We start from the raw sequence: 25,905 nt of genomic DNA, 5'->3' as shown, positions 1-25,905 counted from the left end.
TTTAATTTTATTAGAGATTTCTCGACGCCGAGTTTTTGTCGTATTTTTTCAACGGTAGTAAACAATCCAATAAATGCATTTACGTCACTGCCATACAGGTTTTCATTGATCGTATATTGTAATCGCTTTATAAAAGAATACTCACGTGGCAAGGTATATCGACCTTTCTTTGATTGCTCGTTAATAATTTCATAATCGGACAATATTTTTTGGTTATCAAGCTTATCAGATAATACAATTCCTTGATTTTTTAATTTTTAATTTTGAAATTTCAGTTAAAATGTTATTGATGTCTTCGATATTCATATTCTTATAAACATCTTTATTTCTAATATAAAAAAAAATGTTTTACAAAATGAACTCTAGGCACATAAAGGTGCTGTTAACATCTTTACTGCCTAGAGAAATATGTGCGTGATTATGGACTCGTATAACATGAAGTTGCCACCGCATCTTCGAGTTAACAGAGAGTATTATGATTGGACGGCACATACATAAAAGACCCGTTTGGCAACCCCGCTGGCGCCCTATGACGTCAGAGAGGCCCATCGGTTACTTAATTAAGGACATCCATCAACAACACATCTTGGAACCCCTTGGGTGCCTTCGCATCCATCTGAGCCCAAGGGAACCCCGAAACATACATCTCCGGGAGGGAGGCCTAGGGTGACAAACGTCATCGTAGACCGCCCAGAAGATATGCTTGGGGGGACATCACTACATGTACTTAATTAAGGATGGATATATTTACAATTAAATGATTGATGGATGATGGGACGGCACAAGACAGCACAAACATAAAGCGGAACTCTACGGCCGATTCGACCAATCAAAAGCAACCCAATTAAATTGCATGATTGTGAACAAAAGACAACCACACGCCCGGGTCAAGTGCGTGGGTTAGTTTTGATTGATCGAATCGGCTTTCGAAAGCCCCAGGCTTATAACGAGTCGGTTTATATATAAAGTGACTAATACAGCGGCGTCAGTCACAAGGTGTGTGTTAATTTGAATTCCCTTGAATCGTTAAATCCTTGAATACTTATTAATGGTGTTTCACAGCATTTAAATGAAACCAAATATTTGAATAAAACATTAAAAAAAAGAATACAGCTGTTAGATAACAGCGTGTATTTCATTAGTTTTCATCGTAAAATGATTAATTAATCGTAACATAATTTGGACTTCAAGGGACGTAACTCTTGTCATGCGACGCTATCACAAAACGAGTTATCTCCCTTGATGCTCATTCAGATAATATGAAAATCGAATTCTGTGTCCGGTCTTTTTTGAGATCGCTGTTTTAGTTATATTTTCTGCAACAAATCGTACTGCGGGCATACAAATATCAAAATATCTACTGGCTTCATTCATTGACTGAAAAGTTTTTTCTTCGTGCGTTGTTGTATCAAATGATTTTACACTCTTTGCTTTCTTTGAGTATTTACCAGTTCCGCCTTTTTTGGTATTCTGACTTTGCGAGATAGCTTGCAGGTTTATAAGAGAATTATCAGTCTTATTATTATTAATATGATCAATCACAAACCCATTCTCGATTAATCCGTTAAATACTTCAAATACCATCCTGTGAACATAATAGCTTTTTCCTCCCGCAGTAAACATCAAATACCCGCTATTACTAACAACACCAACCGGCTTTTTTAGTCTACGGTGTCTAACAACACCGTCACGAGATGCTTCATAATTAACGAGCACGGGATGCGGTTGAAATTCTTCGTTCATTTGTATAACAATACTATTTGTTTAATTCATTACTTGGTTTAGTTATAAACCTTTCAATGTAGTCTTGAGGAGTTTTTATAATCCTGTCGTTGTTGGAGTCAATGACGGCATTTTTTATTCGTTTGTCATAATAGCGTTTTAGTTCCCTGTATCGTTTGCCGCCACAATTGATACATAATTGTGATTTACCACGCACCCCAACGTAGCAAACCACGCACGGGGGGGGGGCCATTTGAACCATTACGAACGCTTTGTAAATGATATCCACAAAATTCACCTCTACATGATTTATTGCACGGGGTTGTCGACCCAATCATCAACCATTTGCAGTGATTAATTATATAATAATTCTTTCATTTAAATACTTGTTTTAATTATATGGAGGAGGAGTTTGAGAAATTAACAGCAATCAAGCGTTACAAAAATGTTAAATTTAATCTCGATAGAACCCTCAAGGACGTACCAAAGGCGTTAATAAACGATAGAACCCTGTTAAATAAAATTCGTGATTGTATCAATGAATTCAAGCGTGATGGTGCATCTCACACCTGGTCAACATTTTGAATTGATGGCGTTGTTGATGCTACCATGAACGACAAACGCGCGGCAACGATAATATCACAACTTGGCTCCAGCAAGTATTTCTTCAGAGTGAAATTCATTGTCCGGATGGAATCAGGCAATTGGATTATACGAGATAAATTTGAACCAGTTCGTAGCGGCAACAAGGCGGTTACGTTGAGCCGCGACTCCAAGCCGGGGCTGTTAACTGGAATAGACAAACCATACTATGAACGAGCGTATCCTGAAACAGCAGTTGTTTATGGAATATACCCGTTAAATAAGAAACCTGATATTGGAAAACTAGCGCCGATGAAACAGTCAACGTCGTCAGTGGCGAAGCCACTCAATTGTGTAGCAGAACGAATAACAGAGCATTTTACAAATGCATGTCGAGGAAACAAACTGACTGATCTACGGCGTAGTAAAATCAACCAATGGGAACTGACAGTACGCGAGCGTGGAACAACCATCAGTGACATAGCTAGATTGGAAACGTCGCTGAGATTTCCAATAACCGTTACAACGATAACCGGACAAGTATTATACGAATCAAAATATAAATCAAAAGGAACCCCAATTAAAATTATTGATCATAACGAACACGCGTGGACGTCCGCGGTCACAATATTTCCGCGGGAACGAACCGTAAAGTATATGCCTGAAGAATTCTCCCGGGATGGTTTCCTCAATGAGGGGAAACTATTCGACGCTATTGCGCATTTAAGTAAAAACGACCCAGTGTCGGTGTGGTTACTTCGCAGCGCTGAAAACGATACGGATTCCTTTGATCAGTTTGTGCGACCAAATGGCGAATTATACCGCACTGAAGCGTTTCACAAGAAGATGAAAAAAACCGCCATGGAATTTGGTGAGCATGATGAACAGTTACTAACAAATTGTTTTACAATTCCATCGGTTGCAGCTCATTTTGCAGCAAAGAAAAATGCATGGAGACCAACACGCAAAGAATTCCTCCCGGATATACAATCTAGTTGTTTGGAATACTATCACGGCGGATTATGGAACACAAAATACGACCGTGAAAGAGTTATTTCCGTCGACATGGTTGCTTGTTATCCAGCTAGTTTTCTTGGTTATGGATCAGCCGCTGAGTACTTTAAACGATTTGGACACCCTGGACATGAAATGACCCGTGTTGCAATTAATGGGCCGCTGCCTGATTTCGATTTAACCGGATTCGCTCGTGTGGTATCATTTGAATTCGCAGCAGGACTTCATCGCTGTTGTTATATTTGGATCGGTAGACACATGGCTGAAAAGAGATGGCTTCCAATAGCGCTGCTACGGTTTATGATTGATTGTAGCATGCTTGTATCGTTGATTGTCAGTGACGCGATAATATCATATCGGAAACAAACCAACGTGTGGTTACCAGAACCGGAACGTCTTGATAGTATAATTGACGAATCCAGAGCACAGATTGATGCCGACGAAGAATATATCATCGAATGGTCCAAACGGGTATTTAATCAGCGAAACAGCGAGGCAAAAGATCTCGGTAGAAGAATAATTGGTAAATTTACTCAAGGAGGAAAACACTGCGACTACAAACGATATTGCTCACGGCTGATTATTGATGACGCCGAATACGACTTTGTAATCGCTGATGCAGTGGCGAAAAATCGATACGTAAATTGCAAAACAGCTCTGCTGTCCAATGGAACAAAGTCGGGTACAGTTGTTACTTACGCCGATGGAGACAGCCCCGCGTATCCGCATTTGAGGGCGTCTATGTTGGGTTATGCTTGTATCAATTTATTTTCAATGTTAAATAGATTTCCTGACACCGCAGTTAGAGTTGCGATTGATTCAATGTACATAGACGCAAAATATGAAAGCAACGTAGCCGCGCTTACTAATCCGGACGAGAGTTGGGGCACATGGAGAATTAAAAATGAAATACTACGCAATTATTCACCATCAGCAGATGTCACCGTTGAGAACAACTACTTACGCGGTGACAAATTGTCAGAGTGGTCTAATGCACCACCGTGTTCTGATCCAATTTGTAGATACAAAACAGTTTATTTAAGCGGCTGTGGTGGGTCAGGAAAGACGACTCGGGCAATTGAATTATTTCGAACGCGGGCAACTATAATCGTGCTGACACCGACCCATAGACTTGCAAGAGAAATAAAACAACGAAACGTTGATTCTTGCACTTATCACAGCTTTTTTCGATACAGCGGCGATAAATGGACCCCTGATCGAATGGGCGATTAGTTCATTCCTGAGGTTATTATTTGGGATGAGATAGATACTGTTTCGTTAGATACGCTACAAATGTTTCTTGATTGGCTGTTGACAAAAAACTGCGCGGTGATAATGTGTGGAGATCATGGCCAACCACCACCATTTGTCGGCGAACGCCCACATGATTGGTTGAGCGGGTTCGTGGATTATTATGAAGAAACCGATACTGATTACCGAGCACTTGATGAACACCTGCGCGAGGTTAAGAAATTAATTAGATTACAGCCGGATAAAATCCAGTGTGAAATAATCCGTGAGGTGATTCCGGAAACTCCGTTAAATGAATTTTGGGAAGCATGGCGACCAAATGATTTGATTGTAGCGAGTAGAAAGATAGTCAGAGACACACTTCAGCGGAAGTTGTTTGCGTTGCATAAGGAAAAGTTTCTAACGCGTCCAGTGCCGTTGTGTTATAGGCCCGCGGATACACGACGACAAAACATTGAAGTTGAAATTCCAGGCCTGACAAAGTCAGGGACAGAAAAACAAATACTGGTGCTGAATGATATTGTATTCGTTGATATCAGCGTTGTCGAAGACGCGCTGCGTGCTGATAAATCGCCATGGACGCTAGGATACGCAACAACAATACATTCCTCGCAGGGATTGACTATCACGGATACAATTGTTTGGATAGTTGATAATCGCATCGAATGGTCGAATTTAGTCTATCTCGCAGTGTCCAGAGTACGGAGGATGAATCAGCTTCGAAGAATTGTTATTGACGAAGCCAGTGACAACGATGACATTATTGATGCTAGCGTCATTGATAGAAAACTCTCGGGTTACCGCCAACATGATAAAAAAAAACAGCGGCGTTTTGATATTGATGCCGAATTAATAATTGCGCTACGACAACAACAAAATAATCACTGTGCGAGTTGCAATTGTATAATGCGTTGGCGTTATTCGGATAAAGACGCTCGCCAATTTACCGTGGATAGGATCGATAACAGTTTCGGTCATATCCGTGGTAATGTGAGGTTAACTTGTCTTGAGTGCAATAGACGCAACGGCGCTAGTTAAGGCCACGTGGGGGTAATTGAGTATCATCAGGTATCACTTGTAGTTGCTCGCGAGTAAATCCGCGCTGAGGAGCAGTTGAATCCAATCTATAGATCGGTGGTCTACCAGTTGATCGTGTTATCGTTGATATGTTATGCGTGGTAACACTCCAAATAGGATCAGTAGCTCTTGCTCTGCCGCCTTCAAGTTCTCCTGGTTCATATAAATATCTAACAGTGACATTGCCGAGAATCGGCTTGAAAACGCTATCTATTTTTGATCTTCCGGGTATATACTTTTTTTTTATTGCGTCGCTGGGCTTCATGTTAATTGCTCGGGTAATCTCGTTATTTAACGCTGCAATTACACCTGGTAATCTTTTGACCCATTCACGAGATCGTTTTTCTTGGATGAATTCTTTTGCGTATTGATATCCAAATAACCGTTCAGCAAGAGTCCGATTGAATCGTTCAACAATTGCCTGATCACGATGTAGCGCAGTATGACCTCGTCGTACCGCGACGTTATGATGTTTCAACGCTGATAAAACAGCACCGCGAAATTCATTGCCAGGATCAACTTGTAATAGATTTGGCCAGCGCAGAGGACCTCTTCGATAAATCCGCTCAAACGCACCGGCTACTTCAGTTTCTGACTTTGTTTTCAAGGGCTCCGCTTGTTTGTATCGACTCGCAACATCAACTACAGTTAGCGCGTATTTGTAACCGTTGTCATGCGGCAGAAATAATATGTCAGCTTGATGAACTTCATTGGGTACGGTAACATCAAAGCGCGAGAAGTTGATTTGTTTAGGTGGCGGTAGATAGATTTGCCATATAGCCTGTTTGGATAACCAATTAGCCGCAGTGGCCTTTGTTACTTTTGCAGCGCTTGCGAGTTTATCAATTGCGGCCTTTCCTTTCCAGTATCCTCTCGGAGAATAATAGATGGATTCCATGTTGTTATTATAAACGCTAGCGTTTTCAATTACCAGCGCGAGAAGCTCCGCTTCCAATCATTAATTTACCTTTCATAGCCGATTTTACCAACCATGAAGCCAACTTTTCTTTGAGGGATTTATCAGGAATGGCATTTAACGCGTGAATTAATTTTACATCCGCGATATGACGCTGTTGCAGATCACCGCTACGATAAGCTATATCATGTATCCGACATGCTTCGTCGATAGCGTTTATTGGATACTCACCGGGTCGCGGCTGATTTTGATCATTGAGTCTGATATCTAATCGTGTTCCGGGGCCACAGTAGCTATATCCTGGGAGGTGCTTTTCTCCTGGATACTTTCCCCATGGTGTTCCGGGGAGTTTTGATAACTTGGCTGCAATATCACCTCCTCGCTTTTTTTTTTAAAACACCCCCGGGTCTAGCAGAAATAAATCTAAATTTCTTTGTACCACATGTCGCACACTTACCAGTAAGCGCCGATCTGTTATTTTTTGTGGTAATTGTTGTTTGATCGGTCGTTGAAGTACGCGCTTTACACTTTACACAATATAGATCCATAATTTATATATAGCGATTATGAATGTAATTGATTTTTCAGCGACTAAAACAAGAGAACCAGTTAAGCATCATGCAGCGCTCCCCAACTCGATCCGGATGATTATCATTGGACCATCTGGATCCGGTAAGACGCAATTGTTACTTAATTTAATAATGAGATGGATGAAATGGGACAAGTTGTATTTGGTTGCTCCTAGCGTAGATGATCAACGATGCTACGAGGTGTTCAAGGATTTCAACGAGAATGCATCAGAGATCACCGAAAACAACGTCGTTGAGTTTATTACAGATATCGATGAAGCACCAAGCATCGATGATATTGATGGCGGCGTTAACAATTTAGTAGTGTACGATGATGTAATGTTAGACAATCAAAAAAACCCTGCTAGGATATTTTCGCGAGGCAGGCATAAAAACACGGATGCGATATATGTCACTCAACGATACACACAAATTCCAAAAGTAATCAGAGATAACTGCAACGTACTTGCTGTGTTTAACGGCGTTGATACACACACGCTACGAAATATCTGGCAAACTTGGTGTGGCGGTGACATGGACTTTAATGTTTTTCGAAACTTTTTTAGTCATGCTCAGTCGACCCCACATGGATTTGTAACGATAAATTTACACGATCCTCGGGCACAATATCGTATCGGACTTGATCAAATATTCGGTTGAATTGTAAAAGATTCCCATCGTTAACTGTGTGTAGCAGCAGAGGGGGCAATGACATCAACGCGGTCGTCGCTGTGTTTACCGGACGCTGACGACACTAAGATCGACGCGCGCAGCGATTAATTAAACCAGTGCGTCGACGTAACAATTGTGTGATTCCCCCCCCCCCCCCATGACGACGACGACAACGTGGTTGTCGTCACTTTTTTTTACCACGCGGCGACGAGGCTTAATCTCTAAATGCAGAAAGTATCAATTAAACCAAATGACGTTTGGAACAAATGTCCGATTCGCCCCCTCTGCTGCTGCAGAGACACCCGTTATAACCGTGATAATCCGACGATCAGAAAGGATTAAAGAAGTGAGGCAGAGATTGGAGCACGGGACTAAATATTGGTTGTTTCCTGTCTCCGTAGATTAAACAAGTGTTTTAATTGTCATACACGTAAGAAGTCAAGAATAAAAAGCCACATTGCAAATTTTTGCAGTGCAACTTAGAAAGCATGTTATCTACGTCATGCACGATTTTGTCTTGACAGTGATGAAACGCAGTAGAGTATGAGTAATCCAGTAGATGACGACGTTAATAATGTTGATGACGCCGACTAAGATGACAATGATGCTAGAATAAGAAGCACACTGTATATAAATACATGCATAGAACAGTAGTGAATATAATAGAAAGAATAACCATGACGATTAGGTTTATCGTAACAATCATTTTTGTTTTTGGTGTCCTCGTCGTGAAGACCGCAGTTGACATGTTTTAGTACACAAAAATGATGCAATAAAAGTGAACCCGCGATTTATTAATTTGTTTAGCGGACAGGAACCAGTTTTTATGTACAAATTTAATACCGCAATCAGCGACCTAGTATAAAAAATCATAAAAAATCAAATACACGAGTGAGGTCAAAAAGGTCCATATTTTTAGATACCTATATTAAAACAAAGCATAAGAATAGTATTCACTTGACCAGAGAAGTCAATGGCAGTTCATAGTAGAAGAAGTTTATGCACCCCAACCCCTATTTTATACATGCATTTTTCACATCCAAAGGCCATTTTTGACAACATGTGGTGCTCACAGTGCAAACGCAAGCTCTCTCCCTGGATGACAATTTTGAAAAACATTGTCTACTAAATAGTTTGATGCAATTCAGAATAGTTGTCATCCAAGCCGTTTTTGAGATACTCTACTTGCCTTGAACCCACATATCTACTGCTATGGGAGGCTAGCTCTTCTTCCTAGCAGACTATTGGTATTTCACTATCAACATACTGCAGAGCAACTATGGAAGGTGTATGGGCCCCGAGTGGCCGAGTGGTCTAAAGGGCTCTCCGTTACGGATCACTGCCATCTCACCTCTGTCTACGTAGGTTCGAGTCTCGGATTCGGCCAATGTGGGTATGTGAGAAAGCTTGCCAGTAGCTTCTCGAGGGTCGGTGGTTCTTTCCGGGGATTTCCCGGGTTCTTCCTCCACCATTAATACTGGCCGCCATGTATAGCCTATCGTGTGCTGAAAAATGGCGTTAAACCCTACAACAACAACAACAACAACAACAATGGAAGGTGTACATGCCTGACATCAATTTCAAGAACAACACAAGCACGAAACACATAATTCACAAATATATCCATATCTATAAATAGTAAACAATAATAGCTGAAAAAGTCACACCATAGCCTTAAGTTAAGAAATTTGTCAGGGGCCAATTTACGAAACTGGACCCTGCCACCTTAGCAAGAGAGGATAATACGGGGAGAAAGGTAGTGAACGCTCTGGTACTGCTGACTCAGCAAATATTTTTAAAAGCACGAGGTGAACCAAAAGTTAATCACTTCTTATCACACATCAACGTACCTTCGTATGATGCCTAATTTTGTCAGATTTTAGTTTTCTATAATCTATTTAACTTACTGAAAAGTGTTTTCATTTATAGCCCCCCCCCGCCCCCCCCCCAAAAAAAAAAACTAGAGGCCAAGCACCACTATATATTTTAATGTATATACCACTAGAAACGCAATCAAAGGCTCGCAATTTCGATACTCTCCCATGCCATCGCTGCTCGGCTACCACGGTGTGTCCTTTGAAAATGCACGTTATGGTCAAGAATTCATCAAAAGGGTAGGCAAAACAAGCAAAAACAAAACAGTTGATGTTAGATGACCGATTGAGATTAGTTCTTGATTGAAGAGTCCATTAGCAACAGCAGCAACTGATGAAAACCTACAGTCAGCTATGAAATGATGCAAACAATTAGTGCCTGACAGAGTCACAATATTGACATGCAATTGAACCCATTTCACTATGTGCTCCAACGCTATAGCCGCAGTGATGCTGAATGGATGTTATTGCATGCCTGTGCTTCGATATTTTGACAATGTTAGACATTGACAGTTCACCCTATTTCGACTCGAGATGTACTTTTATCTGCGTTCAGTTTACATGATCAGAACACGCAATAGAATCACATCAGCGAAATAAAAAAATCGCGAGTACATTTTTCAGGGAAATTATATACATGATCATCATTAGATTCGCGAAATTTAAAAAAAACAAACAGCAAAACTGTTCAAATCCGTACATTTTTGTCAAATTTAGTGACTCAGTGGAGTGTGTTCACACTTAAGAGAAAATGAATGATATTTGAGGACTTAACTATTCAGTGCTATAAATTAATTTCATGATATAGTTCCCACTTTTGTAAGTTTTGGGCATTTCTTTTAAATAATCTTTTATTCAAGAATATGTATCAGAATACATGAGAGCACAGCAGCCAGCGATGCGACTGAGGAACAATATGGGGACTGTGCAAATAATTAGACATCGGATATTCGACATATGTCATATTCAGAAAGCAATGCGTGTATATATTTAATTATTGAGATTTCTCTAAGTTATGAATGTTTAAAAATTAATTCATGAAATTTATTTAAAATAACAGTGCGTTCTAACCTTGCCGTCATACTTTGAACAAAATAAAACCAATCACGGAGCTTAGAAATCATTGTAATAATTCAGCACGAGAGAAACCTGGCCTGCCTGACCGATAAAATTTCATCACAGTTATTTCATTACAAACACTATTAAGAGCTTGTTTGATATTTCAGATTGACTTTTAACGAATACATACTGAAGTTTAGCGTCGTCAACGTAGGAAAGAATGAAGTTTCATAATTACAGATTCCATCAAACATTTTTATCTCTCATTAGATGGGGACCTTACTATCGTTTGAAGTTTTAACTGAACCATACAGCTAATAATACATCTAAGTATATTGCTGAGTCTTATTCATAGCGTTATAGAAATTGCACGAATTTTTTTTTATAAAACTCGAAATAAAGTTTAAGAAATGAAAAATAATGAATTAGATGATTTATATTTGTATTTTCTTTTTGATCATAAGTAATTAAAATCTTGACATTCATAACATGTATGATAGTGATAAGTTATCTTTGAAATACAGCTAAACCCTATATCTGCCGATAAAAGAAAAAATACTGAAGTGCCATGTAAATGACGATTTAGATAGACAGACAAATTGATATGCACTTACAAATTTATTTTAGTCCAGAGGATCACCGTTTATTCGATAACAGTATTTAGACAGCATGCATTTCACACACAATTATCTGGGTGACTAAGATTCAATGGAAAAGGTGTCGTGTCCGGCGTGGTATCACACAAGTAAAAGATTTCATATCATCAGAGTGGAGATAGCAACGCTACTTATTTAGCGTGTCATAACTAACTAATTAATTAATAGTTTTATGACTGAATGGATTAATGTAAACATAAGACTGAGACAGGGCTAACCCGTTGTCTACAAAATATTGTAATTTGTTTGATTAAACAAATGGTTTCTTAATTTTTATGAACAACATCTACAATGTGTACAAAATCAGAAGTTAGATAATAATAGCAATTTGTTTCATATGTCTTGTGTGTGTGTGAGTGTGATTAGAATTTTTAACGTAGCTTTTAACAACTTTTCAGTTATATCGCTACGATGTCTGCCATGTGACAGTTTATAGTGGTGTCTAGCAATGGGCCATCATGCCGCAGACGTGTAGCATGATGTCCCACCCAGTCACATTATCCTGACACCAGGCTGACCAGTCCTAACACTAACCTCTTAATGCTGAGCGCCAAGCGAGGCAGCTGTTAGTACCATGGTTGTAAGTCTTTGGTATGACTCGAGCGGTGATCGAACCCACGCCCTTCCACATCCGAGGCGGACGCGGTCATATATGCCTTGAATGAATATACTAAGTGAATGGATACATACAACAGTTTTATTCGATCACTCTGAACAATTAAAAAAAATAATGCCGATTACATTTAAACAGTTGTTTCGACTCTGTGGTCTTAAACTAAGCAACAGAAAAGAGACAAAAACAAGTTTTGTAAACTTCAACAAATAAATAATTTCCCTTGAATAAAAAAAGTGAAATTTAAATAGAATTGCAGTATTGTGAATTAAATCCCTAATAGTCTTACATGTTCTATTACAAGTCCAAATGTATGAAGTTCTAATTGCAATCACTGCGTGTTCCAAAAAATGTCCAATATTGAATGTGTTTATGTGCCTGTAGTATCGAATGTACTCATATGCCGATGGCCGAGAATGTGACGATGTGTAAGGTGTATCACAATAATATAATCCAAAATGTCCTTGAATGAATTAAGTATAATTCCTAGTTAATGATTTTGTTCAAGAAGTATCAATATGCACGTTGTAATTCCAGCTAATAATCCAAAAAATTACATTCACCCAAATTAAAACCTGAAAGTAACAATAAGCTTCCGCAACGGATGTAAAGGCAGAAATGTGTAATCCTACAGCAAACAATTTTATATACCCGTCCATTTCACCAAAGTCGTAATTACCATTTTCTGGAAATACTTTGTCATCTTAATGCACAATGTCCTTTCTGGAAACTTCTAAGCTCAGAATCAAGACTGTATCTATAACTCAAACTAAAGTAAACATGTTTACATCTAATAATGATCTGAACTTTTTAATCTATAACATAAACGAAAAATTATCTATGTATTATTTTATCTACAAAATAAGTGTCACTAGGCAGGTAGACCATTAAGTTGATTTTTGGCTAAGGTCAGTTACAAAATGCAATTATGCATAACATATAATCATTGAGAAAAATCAAGAAACAATATTAATTAAATCCACTCTATTGTATCGTATATACCTTGTTCGCATTATATTCATTTTCGAAACATATCACATCTATCAATGATGTTAAACTATATACCAATTAATAAGGATCAATTCATATTATGAAAATACAAGAGGAATCGGTTTATAAGACGGTCAGATTTGTGCGGCGTACTCTGAGAACATATGGTTTGTTACTACAGCAAGTTAGCCATAATTGATTCATTACGTCCATTTTAAATTTATTAGATAGTCAAAGATAACATTAAGACGTGTACTTTTTGAAATCAGATTATTGCAAAATCTAATTGATATTCTCTTACAATTGTAAAAATATCGTATCACTTTCAACGAACTGTCGTCTTTTCGCACAAACGGAATATACCAAGTTTTCTATCTGTATTTTGATGCGTCCATGGCAAAATTGTTTCCGATACAACTCAAACAGTGTAAATAATGTAAACACGCATTTACATGTCTTTCATCTGCTTGCGTTGACATTTAACTTTGATCACTGATAGAAAAGCTGTGTGCTGTGTGAAGCAGACGGAAGGTGACATAAACTGTTTCTTTGTGCAAGGAAAATGTACTTGAACCTACACAAAGTATGCTGACTTTTCATGTCCTTAAAATACAGCAATGAAGTTTCAACAGTGTAGACTTTACTATTTCATGACAATGCAGTTATTAAATATTGTAACATACTGATCTAAAAAGAGTTATCGGCTCCCTTTTATTACTTGCTTCTCAAGGTCAGGAAGTGATAATAACCATGTAGAGCTAGCAAGCTTACATAAGAAGCAAAGGTCAAGTTGCATTCACTAAAACACAAATCAACTCCATTATTACAATAAATAAATCTGTAAATTCTTTAAGCCTACACTTGGATACATCTCTTTCGTTTTCATAACAAGGAATACTAATAGATAAGATCAGGTAAATACTTTTTCATTACTTGTTTTGAGGAGATCTGGTACGACCCGTACTACCACATGTGAGTCACGTACCTTAGGCGTCGTACCACCATATGTTCCTTAGTCAGCAAGGCCATATCCCTGTCCCTTGCATGTGTAATTGTTGTTCTAAATAATGTGTGAATTATACGAGGTATTTGTTATATTTTGTTAGTTAAGCACAATGACCTCTTTAAGGTATACTATTATCTAAATTGCTTTGAAGGTGGATATTATTTGATGTTAAAGTCTTCTCTTACTATCTTCATTAATATTCATTTTAGAACAACTGAGTATCAAGTGGTCCTTTGAATCTAAATGATTGCTGCATAATCTACAATGCGGTATAACACTTATAAAGTGCCTCTTGAAATCAGCCTCTCCTGTCAGCCACTTATCGTGCAGGTATAGGAAGAGCCTAGGTTGTACGGAGACCGATCCTATACCTGCCCAACTTTCCATACAGCCGACCAGTTTAGATCTGGATTGCGAAATTCTATCTCTTGTTTCTCCTAAGAGGCCATATCATTTAATATAGCATAAGTGTTCTTCCCTCTATCCCATATTCCTAAATTATCCCTGTATTTATATATTAGTTCACTGATTTTCCTACAATATCCAGGAGGTTCTAATAGTTTAGTTCATTTATTATTCTTGTAGATTGCAATTCTAAAACGACATAGATAAACATATATGTAAATCTAAATTGCTTCCCATGGCAATTTGGTAGAGTTTTTCAGCTGTTTAAGTCTATCTAAAATATTGGATTTTTGTTTTATACTTATGTTAGGTAGGGCTAGCCCTCCTTTCCCATTCGAGCTGCATATATGTTTTTTCTTCACATATTGAATTTTGTTGTTAAAAAATCCTCAGTATTTTCCTATCTATGTTACTAATCTTGGCTTCTTTAAGTTGCACCGTGCTCATTATGTAATTCAATTTGCTGTACATGTAGGCTTTAGCTATCTGTATGCTGTCCATTAAGTTAATCTTCATGTGAGATCAAATTTCTATTAGCACTTCTATCTTAATTAATAACTCACGATAGTGCTTGTGAGTAGAGTTCTTCCTAAAAATTATTCCTAATGCTTTTACTTGTTCCTTAGTCAGATGGGGGTGTGTGGGGTGTGGAGGCGGTGAGTCCAGGGTAGTTACCCCGCCAGTTGCCTATTAGTAAGATTTCTGTCTTATCATGTTTGATTGCTAAACCAGAGGCCTTTCCAAATTGAGTGAATTCATGTTGTAAATGTTTAAAAGATGATCCGTATCTGGAAAAGTTAGTACAGTCGTCTGCGTGTAATATAGTTTTGAAATCCTATTTCAAATTTGGTATTTTTGTTCCCTGAATGTTTGTATTCTTACTAATAGTTATATTCAGATAGTCTAAAGCTATCACATTATCAGTATAGACAGGGGACAGCCATGTCTTACTGAGCGTTTTATACTTTGTCTCTTATAAGGGCACCATTAACAATTTTTATAGAAGTAATATTATTATACATAGCCTTAACCCAGTTAATGATATTTAAGCCAAAGCCACATTTTCCAGGGTTTTATAAATGAAGTCATGTTCTATTCGGTCAAAAGCTTTTTCTTCATCGAATAGGAAAATGACTCCTTTCTCTCTAATATTTAAAAAATCGATTATGACAGATACTGATATAGTGTTATTTATAATGTTTCTCCCTATCCACTCACAGTTTTGATTTATATCAATTATTGTCTCTAAATAATTTCTTATTCTGATAGTTACTATTTTACTAAAAATATTAAAGTCATTATTTAGTAATGTTATATGTCTCCAGTTTTTTTTTTATTAAAAAAAGTCTTTATTACCCCCTTTCCCTTTATATATTAGAGTAATAATCCCTTCCCTTAGGCTTTTTGGCATTTTCCCATTTAAATGTATATTATTATAAAGCAGTTCTAATGTGTCTATTAATTCGTATTGAAACTTGATATAAAAATATGATATTATACCGTCAGATCTTGAGATTTCCCTTTTCTAGACTGTTTATTGCTTTTAGAATTTCCCCCAGGTATAATAAATGTCACAATTTTCTCTAGCCTCTGATGGTATTTGTTTATAATCAGTCTCTCGTAAATAGTTGTTTATTGTATCATCATCAATGTTTTGGGTTTTATATATATTGTCATACTATTTTTATACATACTACCATATCTTTTTTATCCTTATATATTGTATCATCTGACTGAACAGACTCTATCTTTTTATCTGCCCCTCTTTTAATTTCCGTTCTTCTATAGATTCCCCTACCCTATTTATGTAAATGTCCATATTTCCTTGCACTTATTTTTATGCCCTGAGTAGTTTCCTTTCTCTAATTCTTCCCATTGTTTAATTAATACATCTTTCGATTCTGTTAATGGTCCATTTTCAATTATAAGTTCGAAATATTTTTCTTGAACACATTTTCTATTAAGTGTTTTTGTTTTACTTAAGTACTTCGTTATACATTTAATCTTCTTTATAATCAATTCCCAGTCGTTTATAATATCTCCGGCATGCTTTTCTTGTAAATTATTAAGGTGTGTGCGAACACTGCTTACATACCCGCTGTCGAGCATGAAAACACTGTCCACACTTAATTGTATTCGTGAGAAACAAGTCAAGTAAAACCAATTTATGATCAGAAATTTGTTCTTGTATGATTACACATTTTTTACTTGCATTATTTTGCCCTTCTTATAGACAGAACTGATCTAAAAGGATTTCTTTATTATTATCGTATTTATACGTATATTTCATACTCTTATTATTCAGGTGTCTAAAATTATATTTTAAATTGTTAGTATTTATAAACATTTGGATCCATTTATACAGTTTTTTTATAAATCGGATTCGTTTTTATCGAATTCTGTCATTATCCAATTAAAATGCCTCCTATTATGCAGGATTCTAAAGCATATCGCTGAATATAGTGATTTGCATTGGTAATGAAGTTAATTTTTCTTGGATTAATGCTTCCCGGTGGTACATATATGTTGAAAATATTCCACTTGTTCATTTTTATATGAAATAAACGTCCTTGTAGGTCATTCGATACTTTAAAATTTTCAAGGTTTAAGCTCTTGGCGGTCCGCCGAACAATTGTAGCCACCACAGCTTTACTTTCTGTTGGGTGGTTATTGGTGGAAACTGAAGCGTCTTGATCCTCTCGTAGTTTCCTCACCACTTGCTCTGGCATTCCATGTGTTGCTTGTATTCAAATTATATCACAGTTTTTAGATTGTACTATAGTTTTATCGACTTTGTAATACCATTAATGTTCACAGTCACGATTTGCAGGTTTAATCCGTTCATCTTGGCTATGTATTGGTATTAAAGTTTGTTTAAGTGTTTACAATATAAAGTAATTAGACATTGAGTAAATTTGCAAGTATTTGAAAAGTTAATAGTTGGTAATTTATAGTGGTCAGTTCTCTTTGCTCTAAATTCATCTAGACTGATGATCCGCCTTTTGTCATCCCTCGTCAAGGAGACAGTACGTCCAATTTGTTCCTTTCCTTTAGATTCCCGGCGATACTCTCCTGTTTCCTTCTTTTCCGGTGACTTGTGGTGCCTTATAAATTCAGTTATGCCCGATTCAGAAGGAGTCCTGGGGGTTCTGGGATGCCGTTCTTTTTCTTTTCAAAGGTATTATCGGAGTAGACATGTCCATTTTATGGCCCTGGTTTTCCTCCTTCCCTTTCCCTTGTAGATGAATCGGGTATTCTTCTTCTAAATTCATTGTTCCAGTTGGTGTTTCTTATTTTCCTTTTTCCGGAGAAGCTTGTCTGCTATCACAGGCTATAACATCTGGAGTTTAATTGGCTTCTCCAAATTGCGGTTTTTTTCGAACGATGAAGGAATCTGTGTTTTTCTATATCAGTTTCACTTGTTTTGACTCTTTTTCTTTCCTTTTTTTGAAGCTTCCTAGCTCTCGCTTTTGCTTGCCTCTTCTCAGCAGGGTTTGTTTGGTCTGCTGACTCCCATTTATCTGACTGTTCTTGCGTTTGATTTTCTGAACTGTTAGCTGTGAAGATGTTAATGTCTCCTCTACTTTGTCTTCTAACGGTTCCGGCACTGTTAGTAGCGTCTTTTCCATCTCAGTATCCACTGTTGTCCCTGTTACAGCTTTGGTTACTGCTGCGGCATATGTCTTCGGGGACGTGTTTGTGGAAATGTATGGTTGTGCCTTGTAGTTACATTCCCTGGGTAGATGGCCGGTAGCTCCATATTTGTAACATTGGTGGTGGTTCTGGCATCCCTTGTCCAGGACTTTAGCATGAATCCCATGATGTAGAAAAATGGGGGAATCATCTTAGTATCTTCTATCAAAAAGCTTAACACTCTAACTCCAGTGAAAACTGTAGAAAATCCCCAATAGGTGGCCATATATGATCGCAGTACTTTGACCCCTTATTTCTTTTCCACCTTGCTCTTGAGCTCACTAGTTGTCACTTCTAGGGGCAATCCAGAGAAGTGCACTTCTACAGCTTTCTCTCCCAGAGCCTTGATTAGGGGTGGAGGAGCATAGATCTTTACCGCTTTGCCTTTAAACTCTTTCGTCTGATTATTTCCATACAGAAGCTTTTCTCCCTTCGCAAAAAAGAGATAGAGGCCTCTACCTCAATTATGCAGTCCTCTGACGTCACCTGGCTTGGTTCCTCTAGCCACAAGGTACTGGAGTATTTTCGCTGGGCGTGGTCTCTCGGCATCGGTAAAAGTGGTGAGGTCTAGGACCTGGCATCATGCCGTCCTATGAGCTAGTAGGAGTCTTCCTTGCTCTGTCACTTTCAAATTTGTGGAGGAGTAGCTGCTTATTTTCCCACCTTTCTCAGCACTGTTTAGAAAGTTAGCCATAGTAAATCTTTGAAAACTACCCACTATGAGTTGTTATAAGTATTAGGTATAAACTACCTTCAGATAGATATTTACCAAACTTTGAAAAACACAAAAGAAACTGAAATTTTACAAAGTATAAATAATGGAAGATTTACACAATGTAAATATGAAAGCAAATATTATAACTTTTAGGGGTCCTTGTGAATACAATTCACTAATAATAATAATAATAATGATAATATTGAGGAATTTGTATAGCGCCTAATCTTTAGAAGCTCTAAGCGCTTTACAACATTAGACAACACCTATAACATAAAAAAACATAGGTAAAGATATGATTACAAAAACAAAAACAAAAAACACCATGAAATTGAAAACATAAAAACATGCTGAGATTATTTAGGGTAGGAAACATTATCAGGTCTTTAAGTTTGTTCTTGCAGTCGAAATAAGTGAGTTTTGAGAGCCCTCTTGAATGTGATCACTGTGTCTTTGTGTCTAAGTTCAGTGGGTAATTCATTCCACATTACTGGGCCATGGTATGGAAAAGAACGCTGTCCATATGACTTTGTTTTCATAGTGGGAATAATGAGTAAATGATTGTCAGAAGAGGAGCATTAGCATCTTGCTGGTGTGTACACATGGGTGAGGTCGGATAGGTATGTTGGACGAGAGTCCGTCATTGAAACGTAGCACAGAGAACAAAGTTTGTGTTTGATTCTGGATCGAACGGATAGCCAGTATAGGGTACAGAGCAGCGGGGAGGTGCGCTCTGATCGTGGTACTCTAAGTATGATCCGAGCATCTGTGTTTTTAACTTTTTGATGTTTTTGGAGTACATATTGAGACGAACCAGACAGAATTGAGTTACAATAGTCCAGTCTTGAAAGTGCTAATGAACACACAATTGTTTTAGTGGCATCAACTAAAAGATATTTGCAAATGGAGCTGATGCATCTCAGCTGAAGATGTGCAGCCTTGCATATGTTCATGACATGCTGGTGCAATTTGAGAGTACTGTCCAGAGTAACACCTAGGTTTCGTAATGATTGTGTGAATTTAATGTTGGTGTTGCTGATATTTATTGTTTGAGGTAAAGGATGTGAATGAGAGAGTCTTTGTGTTGTAATCAGAATGGCCTCAGTTTTTATCATCATTCATCTGCAGCTTGTTACATGTCATAAATGATTTCACATCAATGATGCACCTCTCTACACCTTGGATGGTATCCTCAACTTCTGTTGGGTGGCTAGATTTGTATATTTGGGTGTCATTAGCGTACAGTTGGTGAGACACTGGATGATGATCTATGACACTTGATAGGGCTGAGTGTACAGAATGAAGAACAGGTCCAAGAACAGACCCCTGTGGAACACCACAACATAGATCAATTGGGCTGGAGTGTACTCCATTTGCAGAGACAATTTGTGTCCTGTTGACCAAGTAGGACTTGAACCACAGTAAGGCTGTATCATGAATGCCAAATACATGCTGGAGACGGTAAAGTAACATATCATGGTCTATTGTGTCACAAGACTTCCTCGGATCCAAACTTCTCTCTCATCTCTTCCTCTGTCTGCCTTGTTTTATCTTTCCTCTCGCTGTGTCCTGTCGGATTGTCTTTGACAGACTAGATGAACGTGAGACCTGACCATCCTGTAACATTATACATGTGTAACTGACCAATCAGAACTCTCTGTTCACGAGTCATCGTTCCGCTGGTACTATCTACAGGCGTCTGCCTCTTTGATACCACACTGTGTTAAGACCTCACAGTAGTCGTTTGTACATATTGAAGTTATTGATAGTTAGAATACGGCGTTTCATCTTTCTGTTTTAACTCACTATCTTAGTTTGCCTTTCATTACGGTGGTGAGCAGATTTTATTATGGTCCAATTGCACCTTGGATTCTAATGCGCACGTGGTCCAAGTATGAGAGTTTAAGGATACTTCGGTAACATCGCAGAATTAGTAGAACAAACAACAGAGACCCTATCTCCAACAGTATATGCGACGGCAGATCAGGATCTTTGTTTTCTCTTGTACTTATAAGCGAGTATACATACATACATGCATACATGCATACATACATACATATATATATATATATATATATATATATATATATATATATATATATATATATATATATATATATATATATATATATATATATATATATAATGCACTTGAATATGAAAAACTGCGTCCTATATTAAGCTATTTTGAAATTTTGATTTAGATATAAATTTGAATTAAAGCACATTTGATTTGATCTTCATTGTATTACCTTAATAATGGAAATAAATGGAAATATATCATTTTACCTACGGAGATGTCTTGTGAATCAGTCTGCGTTTTGCATTGATCTGCATCTGCACGCATGCGTAATTTCGTTTCCTAATTTTAATTTATATGTATTTTGTACATTATAGATGATGATAGCTTGTTGTTTATTGTACTAATTGACATTCAATTAAGTTAGTTGAAAATGGATCTACACAGTCCTTTTGGGCTATTTGATTGAATGAAGATTCCCTTAACATGTATGCCAAAGACTGCATTCAGATATCTGAGTCGTTGATAGTTCCTTGTCTAAGTGGACCGCTCCGGTGGCCTAGTGGATGGAGCGTCCGTCTCGGAAGCGAGACATCGTGGGTTCGATCCCCGGCAGAGTCATACCAAAGACTTACAAAAATGGTATTAACAGCTGCCTCGCTAAGCATTAAGAGGTTGGTGCTAGGACTGTTTGGCCTGGTGTCAGGATAATGTGATTGGGTGGAACATCATACTCCATGTCTGCGGCATGATGCCCCAGTGCTAGACATCACAATAAACTGCCACACTGCATATATCGTAGCGATATAACTGAAAAATTGTTAAAGCTACGTTAAAAATCCTAATAACACACACACACACACACACACTCCTTGTCCAAGTTCTTAGAACTTGTGAAATATGCAAATAGTGAGTAAACATTAATGGAATTTTCCTGCAGATTATTCCAAAACTTGGAAGAAGAATCAGCTTCGAGATGTTTACTATAATCCTTTTTTCTGTCTTCTAGAGCAGGGGTCGGCAAAACCTACGGAACGCGTGCCAGACTTGGCACGCAGAGCGATTTTCAGTGGCACGCGGAAGACCCCCCCCAAAAATGTAATAAGTGGAAAAAAAAGATTTTTCAATGCAAGTCAAAACAACGTACGTCAGCATAATGGCTGCTGCGTGCACTGGACGGCGCCATATCATTTTCTTAATATTTCTTGCATTAGCTAGGTGTAGCCACATGTCCGCTTTCACTGGCCAGCAGCAGGCTATATTAGTGTGGCGCCGAAGGCGCTACACCAATCATTGCATGCTGCCGCTACTGAGGGACGCTGCCAACGTGTTAAACGTTTATAGTTTTATTGCTATTTCTTATGCTCTTGTATTAAATACAGTACCCCTAAAATGGCCGAGAAAAAGGCAAAAACTTGATCAACGCCCATTTCAAGAAAATTGGACAAAAGAATATGGATTTATACAACAAAAGGATCGTGCTGTTTGTGCTTTCTGTTGTGAAAGTGTTGTGTGTCGTACGTCTAGTGTACAGAGACACTATGAAACCAAATATCAATCCCTGTTTAAAACCTCTGAAGAGAAAAGTGAAGCCATCAAAATGACTATTTCTGATTTCAAGAAACAAACTGGTATTTTGAGTCAAGCAGTTGGAATGAAGAATAAAGCTACTGAATGTAGTTATAAAATTGCTCAGTGTGTGGCTTCGAAAGGCAAACCTTTTACAGATGGAGAGTACATCAAAGAAACTTTTTTGAGCAGTGCTGAAATTCGTTTCAGTGATTTACCAAATAAAGAAACTATACTGTCTCGGATTCGAGAAATAGCAACTTCTGCAAGATCAACTGAGAGGCGCATAACTGATTTGGCTGAATATTTAACAGTTAAACAAACGACTGGATTAAATCAAGCTATTGTATTTAGTGTCGCTCTTGATGAAAGCGTTGACTTGAATGACTTGTCACGCCTAGCTGTAGTCGCATGATATTGTGAAAATAATCGTATTTATGAAGAGTTGTGTTGCTTGTTAGCTCTTCATGATACAACCAAAGCAGAGGACATTCTGACTGCATTCGTAAGCTATTTCAAAAATCAGAACATCGAGTTGAATATATTGTTCTGTTTAACAACTGATGGTGCTGCTGCAATGGTTGGCAAAAAGAAAGGATTTGTCACACTTCTTGAGAATCACGTTGGACGTCGACTATTAAACTTCCATTGCATTATACACAAGGAGAGTTTGTGTGCAAAGATCTCATCATTGGTCCTGATTCTGTGATGGCAACTGTTGTTAAGATAGTCAAATTTATAGTTTCCCGCTCTTCATTAATTCACAGGCAATTCAAGTTTCTTCTACAAGAAATTGAGAGTGAATATGCAGATCTCCTTTTTGTACAGCAATGTTCGCTGGCTTAGTCGAGGTAAAGTCTTGAATAGATTTGTTTCTTGTCTGGAAGCAATTAAGGTGTTTCTTGATGAAAAAGAACAACATTTTCCGGAATTGAATGATGAGGACTGGCTGTTGAAGCTGATGTTTCTAATAGACATAACGACACATTTAAATGAGTTGAACTTGCATTTACAAGGACAGGGTCAAACAGTACTTGAACCTTTTGGCTGCTGGAAAGGATTTGCGTTGAAACTGGACATATTTTGCCGTGATATCAACGCCAAAACATTCAAGTACTTCCCAAATATGGAGGCTCATTCAGATCGATTTACAGTGAATATAGATGAGCTTCAGAAGTACACTGAAGCACTAAAAGTGGAGTTTGCTAAACGAAGTCAAGACTTTCAAATTCATGGACCCATATTTTCATACCTCATCAAGCCTGACTTGCTTGATCTGACTACTACCCAATTAGATCTGGATCTTTTTAGGTGGATGGATACTGACGATTTTGAAATGCAGCATGTTGAATTTAAGACATCAGAATTATGGACATCAAAATTTGCCGAATTGCGGAAATCTCTGGAAGGAAACTGCTTAGAAAAGTCAGCTGCTATTCTCAACTGCTGGACATCCCTCCCTGAAGCATTCATCTGTTTGAAGAAAGTTGCATTTGCTCTACTTTCAGCTTTTGGTTCAACTTATACTTGTGAACAGATTTTCTCTCACATGAAAGCTGTTTTAAGTCCACAAAGAAGTCGCCTAACATCTGAACACTCAGAAGCCTGTGTGAAGCTGAAAGTGACCAAATATGTACCTCATATTGAACAATTAACCAAGAGCATGCAAGGACAAGGCTCACATTAATAAATGTTTGGCTATTTTTGCTTTTATACAGGGAATTTATATCGTTGTTTTTTTTACTTGGGAATATTACAATTGTAAGACCGTCATTTACCGCGAAAATGTGATTGCAGAAATGTTCTGCCATTAAAGGATTTGCAAAATATCTGGAATGTATTGAATCCAGAGCTGCAAATTTAAAACTATATGCCACAATTATTAGTTTCTCCTGTGCTACAGTCAAATTTGCTATAGTTTGCTTCTTGAATTTCAATACTTTATATGAATTCATTTCACACTCTGATGTCAAATATATATTAAATCATGGAGTAATACTAGGGTTAATCAAAACGCTGAAAGGTATTTTTTATTGCTGTATTTTAAATTGAATATATATATATATATATATATATATATATATATATATATATATATATATATATATATATATATATATAAAATTAAATATGCTGCCTTTTTTCAATAATCACCATTTAAAAAAATGAATATTTAAAAACAAAGAATAATGCACGGATGTGTGTGTGTGTGTGTGTGTGTGTGTGATTCAATATTTCAAACTATAAGACAACTTAGTCATGGCATTACCTGTAATGAGAAAGAAAAAGTATATCACTTTTACAAGATATTTTTTATTCGGGACAAAAATTAACTTTCCCACAAAACAAGTAATATTTACTTCATGTAATACTGAATATTCATATCACACGAACAAGTATGCCATGTCCGCGTTCACTCAAAATAGGTTAGTCTTAAGATTTAAGGACAACCACTCATCCACTCCACCTTACCGGATTTATGGGCAAAGAGTACCAGTAACTAAGGGCATTTCGAGTGAGGCAGATGCATGTTTACCTCAATTAAATAAGGAATACTGTCGCAGTATTCCATAGTAATGTAGCTTCTTTAGATGAACACACTTCATGGGCTGACGTTTAGAGCCTCGCCTGCCTAAAATATATCGATGAATTACAATAAGGTTTAGGGGTTGCATTTTATCTGATTTTATCGATATTATTTTCTTTCTTTTCAAACTTATTTTTATTGATATTTCATATTATTTTATATTTTCACGTGAGCCTAGGAAGCCATTCTAAATATTCCTATCACAGCAGTTTCTGTATGCAGTACTATTATTTCAATGCAAAGGAATACTTTGATATCACCTACTTATCAAGTCACCTACTCATTAAAACCCCAACTTATTAAATCACCTACTGAATAGTGATTCCACCATGAAGTGGGATAGCGTGTAATCACCAGACACTGCATGGGCATAATACTCTTATCTTGACCATGGAAAGGACTTAAAATTAAATCGTAATACTTCCTTTGCATATATGAACCAAAACCACCTTCCAAACATTTTTTATTAATTTATAATTTCTCATTAGAGAGTTTTTTAATCTGTGATACATAGTTCTGTAACAATCCACACGAAACTGCACAGAAATTCAGTATAACGTTGTAGTCACACTGCACTGGAATACATACTGTATTTATAGGTTACTGCATTTGTATGGAAAAATATGAACGAGTTTTGGGATGGAATACTGCACGACCTTGGGAGTGCAGTATATCTATCCTTCCGAAAAAACGAGTTCATATTTTCCCATACAAATGCAGTAACCTTTTTATTATATGCTCATTTTTTTATTCTACCTAAGGTTTAATTATATAAACAAAATACACTACAAGAAACAACATAAATGAATGAATGCCGTATTCCAAACTAAATACATCAGCGCAGATTTGTCATTACACAATGACATCATTATTAATGCGCACATAACTCCGTCCAGTTAAATTTGAACTTAGTCG

The 25,905-nt window shown here is 37.4% G+C and overlaps 1 protein-coding gene across 1 annotated transcript; it reads left to right on the top strand.

The window, feature by feature from the left end:
- The first annotated feature begins 23,208 nt into the window (after positions 1–23,208).
- On the top strand, positions 23,209–24,090 carry LOC149775346 (general transcription factor II-I repeat domain-containing protein 2-like). The gene has a single exon (XM_089943468.1). The coding sequence runs from the start codon at positions 23,209–23,211 to the stop codon at positions 24,088–24,090; it is 882 nt and encodes a 293-aa protein (XP_089799594.1).
- The last annotated feature ends 1,815 nt before the right edge of the window (positions 24,091–25,905 follow it).

Source organism: Sinohyriopsis cumingii, chromosome 19 (genome assembly GCF_028554795.1).
Source record: "Sinohyriopsis cumingii isolate HCF-2022 chromosome 19, ASM2855479v2, whole genome shotgun sequence".
Classification (NCBI taxonomy): domain Eukaryota; kingdom Metazoa; phylum Mollusca; class Bivalvia; order Unionida; family Unionidae; genus Sinohyriopsis; species Sinohyriopsis cumingii.
The sequence above is the reverse complement of the archived record's forward strand: the minus strand, read 5'-3'. Positions and strand labels throughout refer to the sequence as shown.